This window comes from Rutidosis leptorrhynchoides, chromosome 4 (assembly GCF_046630445.1).
Source record: "Rutidosis leptorrhynchoides isolate AG116_Rl617_1_P2 chromosome 4, CSIRO_AGI_Rlap_v1, whole genome shotgun sequence".
Lineage (NCBI taxonomy): Eukaryota > Viridiplantae > Streptophyta > Magnoliopsida > Asterales > Asteraceae > Rutidosis > Rutidosis leptorrhynchoides.
The window spans coordinates 195132811-195137917 of NC_092336.1; the positions used below are offsets into that span (position 1 = coordinate 195132811).

At 33.9% G+C, this 5107-nt stretch overlaps 1 protein-coding gene across 1 annotated transcript; it reads left to right on the plus strand.

Annotated features, from left to right (window-relative positions):
* The first annotated feature begins 2700 nt into the window (after positions 1-2700).
* Positions 2701-4502, plus strand: LOC139904400 (uncharacterized). Its single transcript, XM_071886340.1, has 4 exons — positions 2701-2835; positions 2918-3124; positions 3574-3774; positions 4205-4502. Exons 1-4 carry the CDS (start codon positions 2830-2832, stop codon positions 4262-4264), a joined length of 474 nt encoding a protein of 157 aa, XP_071742441.1. The 5' UTR covers positions 2701-2829; the 3' UTR covers positions 4265-4502.
* The last annotated feature ends 605 nt before the right edge of the window (positions 4503-5107 follow it).

Genomic DNA, 5107 nt, shown 5'->3' on the forward strand with positions numbered 1-5107 from the left:
TCTGCAAACCACATCTGTAGAGAAGATGTGGCCTGAAGGTCTGTTGGTTGAGCTTTGAAGACTGTTTGTTTTTATGTCTGCTAAAGATTTTTTTAAAATTCTGAATTATTATAATTTTTAACTTTTCCCCAGAATATTAAAATTGTATAACCAAAATTCATAACTTTTTTATAACTTTTCTATAACTTTGTTATTGTACACAAAAAGAAAATTCCAGTGACTAATATAGAAAATTAAATATCTTATTTTAACATTGCAATAACTAATAGAAAATGGACTAAGTTGGGGAGCCATGCCATAAAAACCGAATGGAAATGGAATAATGTGTTCAAAACAAAACCACACAATAGTTGACTATTCAAAGAAAATAAAGGGGTGAAGTCAGTGTATTCATCTTCATAGCTAGTTACAAAATGGGTTTTCAAGTCAAAATCTTCATCTTCATCTTCATCTTCATCTTCATCTTCATCTTCATCGTTAGTTACAAAATAGTCACAGATTAGTGTAGATTGGTAGTTACAAAATTCTCTCATTTTTAAATAGCTACTCAAAGTTGCCAAATGAGACCCATTCTTTTCATCTTAATCAAAAAATATGGTTACACCAAAACATAAACATAGAGATAGATGGTCATTTTAAAGATGAAATTAAACCCGAAACAACCTTAAAAGAGATCAGAATGTGCTGAAAAAAATACTAATTTTGATTAGAGAGATGCATCGGCCAGCGGCAGTGCAGCTGGGGATGGTGATGCCGCCTGCCGGAGGTGGTGTTCGGAGGTAGTTCAACCGGAGATGGCGGTGCCGTCGTCGGAGGTGATGCCGCCGACGGAGGTGGTGGTGGTACATGTGCTGATGAAGATGGTTGGTAGGTGGGGAAGGTTGGAAGTGAATGAGATAATGTTATAAAAGACTTGCTTAAAAAAGTCTTCTAAAGTTGGAAGCTATAATTTAGAGCTGCAAAATGGAAGATGTTTGAAGCTCTTTTTTTATCTTATGTCTTCGAAAAAACAAACCGTTTGAAATGAAAACGTCTGCCCGCCCACAGACATAATACATAATAAGGTCTTCAACAAGAAAAACAAACACCACCTTATTGGTGGCGCTTCACAAGTCGGTGATGTCACATGACGTTCACAAGTCGGTGACCCATAGATATTGGTGGGTAGTTCACAAGTCGGTGACACCCTTTGGTGATTCACAAGTCGGTGACACCTTACGATGAGTCACAAGTCGGTGACATCATACGAGTGAGACTCGATGTTATTGGTCGTCTACAAGTCGGTAGTGCCATAGCGGGGAACGGTTTGTTATATTTATGCATTGTTGTGATTTTAGTATATTATTGTGATGGTTTATATACTAACGTTGTTGCTAGTCGTATGTTTGGTGTTGCTAGCTCGTTTATGCATTTTGTTTGCATGTTATTGTAAGTGGATGCGTGTAGGACTTGGCAAGGGTATGCTCGGGATTTAGATGATTTCCCCTTTTGATGCTTGCTTGGATTACTTTTGAATTGACCTAGGATTGGGTAGTTTATCCCCAAACATCATGCTCGTAGTTGTTTGGAACTTAAACTCATTTGGGTCGAAATTTGTAATTTGTACTTAAGTGTAATTCGGGCATATGTGGGCCCGGTGTCGTAAAACGTGATTTGTTGTAAAAACATGTTTAGAATACTTAACTTAATGTTGTATGACGATCGGTTAAATTTAAAAGGGTTGGGAAACGTGTTTTACGAACGTGCTTAAAAGGAAAAGTGGACAGGCCACTTTGGAGCGGCGCGCCCCTTGTACCTGGGCTGTTTTATAAAAAAAGAATTTAAGTGTTTTCGGTTGGATAACGGGTTGGGTCGTTACATTAGTGAACCAACAGGGATTAAAAATAAGAAAGGCAAGAGCAAAATGCAAGGATCTATGGACAATTCTTTGGTTCGTGACGTTCATGGGGCGGGTTCTTCGTGTCCTAATCACAAAGGATTTTTTCAAGATTTGGCGGATCGGGGTGTCATTCCTCAATCTTCGGGTGTACTTATTAGCGACAAATCCTCCAACGTTTTAACGTATTCCTTCCCAAATCGGAACGGCAAAGGTGTCCGCATCGATAAAAGCGATGGTTTGACGTCGCGACCGGATGAAAGAAATAAAAAAGGTGGAGCCAAGGCCGGTTAATTTGGTAATTTTGATTTCTTTAGTTGGTTTATGTGTTTGGAGTCGAGTTATTTGATACTCCGTAGTAGTTTTTATTTTCTTGTACTTTCACTTTGTATGTTGCTCCGTAAGATCAAGTTGTATGGCTTTGTTTTAGGAGTTTTTTCTTCCGTAGTGGTTCGGTTAGAGTTAGCTATATCTAGCTATCGGTTGTGATTCTAGTAAGTTTACTTTTAACGAGCCGTTTTCTATTTGATTTGGTTGTATCGGTTTATAGGTTCCTTCATTTATTGATGAAGGTTTCCTAATTTTAATAATAATCGTTATTTTTGTAAAAAAAAAATAAAAATAAAATAAACCTACAAAAGTTTTGAACACTTTTTTCAAAGTATGTTTGACCTTTTGGTTTCTTACACCATACCCTACTCTACATCTAATATCCATTTCTCTATACCATACCTTCCCATGTACTTTTTCATCAACCAATTTACATGTTTAACCTTTACTTCAAATACTTTTTAACATTACACTTCCCACTACACAATGTACAACTCACCAAACCAAACATTCATTAATTCCACATTCCCTCTACTTGCCCTATATAAATCAACCAACACATTCCTCCAAATCCTATCCTATCCTTTTTAACATCACAGCAACGAAACAAACTACAAAAAACTATGGATGTAAGTTACACTTACCCTCTTATACTTTCACTTTTGTTCAAGTTTGACCCTCCGTTAACATTTTACTCGTTTTTTTTTTCAGGAATTTAGAGGAAACTATATACCGCCGTTTGGAAGTTGGGATTGTAACAATCATCTTCAGTTTTCTCAATGTTTTGAATCAGCTACAAAAGGTGGTTTTATTGGTTATGGGTTTGGTTACCCACAAGATCGTGATCTTTACGTCGCCGGTGATCTTTACGAAAACAATGTCGCTACTCCGGCCATGATCGTCGTTCCTCGCCGCCGTGTAATTTTGTCCTCCTTTTACCATCTATATGTTTTATGTTTTATATATGTTATATATGTAATATTGTTTGTACCATTAATTAATATAATTAATAATTGTATTAATATTAAATAACAGTAGTATATACTCCATATTACTGTAATATTGTTTGTAACATTATATAAAAATTACTCAAATTTTCTACTTTATTTCATTTTACTAAATATAAATATCATTATTATTGACAAGTTTTATTTTGTCACACTTTTAAGTTATATTTGGTGATAATAAATAAATGTTTATATTACTTTTAATACTTAAATACCTAATATTATGCTAAAAGAAAACATTACAAAATGAAATAAAATAGCTGAAATAATGATTTCAAACAAATGGGACAAAAACATATGTATATTGTGTTATTATCTGGTGTTACTATTTGGGATGACTTTTGGATTATTGGTCAACAGAGAAAAGCTCCGGTGAGTGAACGAAAGAAGGAATCGTGGGTGGTATGTAATTATGATTACGACTTTGTGCATGGCGGGAAAGTAGCTCCGGCGCCGGAGGAATACAATCGGAATCATGTTAATGTTAATGTCAAACCAAAGGCTGTTGATGAGGATTTGTACAAGATCTCGCCGGAGCTCCTCCGTGTGCCGCCGAGAAGGGTATTGTTGTTATAAACTTTTTATGTTTTTTTATAACTTAAAAAAAATAATCCAGAGTTAAAATCGCTAGCTAATTCATTTATTTTCCTGACACATTTGAATCCCGCAATTTGCTACAGTTGTCATTTTTTACTTTTTAACATGACTTGAAGATCCAAAGTCAAACTAACGTAAAGTCAACTCTGTCTAATAAATCAAATCTCATTTATAAACTATATGTTAAATTAATGTAGGTATAAGTATTTTATTTCTTGATTTTTGTTGGTAGACATGGGTTGAAGAAGTTAAAAAGATTATTATTATTAATATAGTAGAGAATCCAGAATTAGTGATAAATTATGTTTGATTATTGGATTTTGGGTAGTGTGTCAAGGTTAAAAAATAAGATTTTTTAGACTTTAAAATTAACTTGTTTTTGTTTGTTATGCAGAAGAAGAGCAAGAGGTGGGGGTTGTTCTCAATGTGCATGTTACCTACTTGTGTTATGTGAGAGACCCTTTTACTACAAAATATTTAGATGAATATCAGAGTTATATATAGATGTGTGTTAGCTATTCATAGTGAAAATGGCCCATGGACATGAAGTTATGAAGATCAAGATGAAGCTTTGAGCCTTTGAAGATGAACATCTAGAATTAATGTTCTCATTTTTGTAGTTGTGTGGATTCCATTTTGTGTAATTTCAAGAATTGAGTTGTGGGCCATTAGTATTATATAAACTTTTTAATTAATGCAGGAATTGAAATTAGTTAACTTTCTAGTTTGTTTTTACACAATATTGCAAAAGTACCATAGTATCTACAAGTTTAATGTGGATTGTACACTTTAAACTGTATGGACTGCAAAAGAGGTTTGAGTTGTATGTATCAACTTTAAACAGTGAACAAAACAGATAGTACTTGGTTGGTTCAGCAATAGGACTTTTTCTGAATCAGTATAAATGGTGTATTTACAACTTAAAGATAAAGGTTGGAAATTGCTGAAAAATATCAAGGGAATGGATAAAAGGGTACAAGAAAGATAGAATTTTTGAAGGTGTGGGTCATTGTTTGTTCCTAAACTTATGAAAGAATTTGCATGCTTTAAAACTACCAAAAAAGAATATCTCTATTCTGCATGCTCTGGTTTTACCACTAGTCTCTATTTATTGAAAGTGACCTGAGTATGCTCTTGTACATAAATTCAAAGTTGTACTTTTTTATATTGTATTATCATATATTATAACATAAAATAAATGATATTGTTAATTTTCTTTGAATACTTTGTGACTTTGGTTATCAAATGTTTAGGTTTTAAGTTGTAGTAACATGTTGCTTAAGGAAAGTAGATGACT

What these genes read in the sequence shown, in the direction of transcription:
- LOC139904400 (XM_071886340.1), top strand. An exon ending in TCGTCGTTCCTCGCCGCCGT is followed by an intron (nt 3,125 to 3,573) that starts GTAATTTTGTCC and finishes ATTGGTCAACAG; the next exon opens with AGAAAAGCTCCGGTGAGTGA. An exon ending in TCCGTGTGCCGCCGAGAAGG is followed by an intron (nt 3,775 to 4,204) that starts GTATTGTTGTTA and finishes TTTGTTATGCAG; the next exon opens with AAGAAGAGCAAGAGGTGGGG.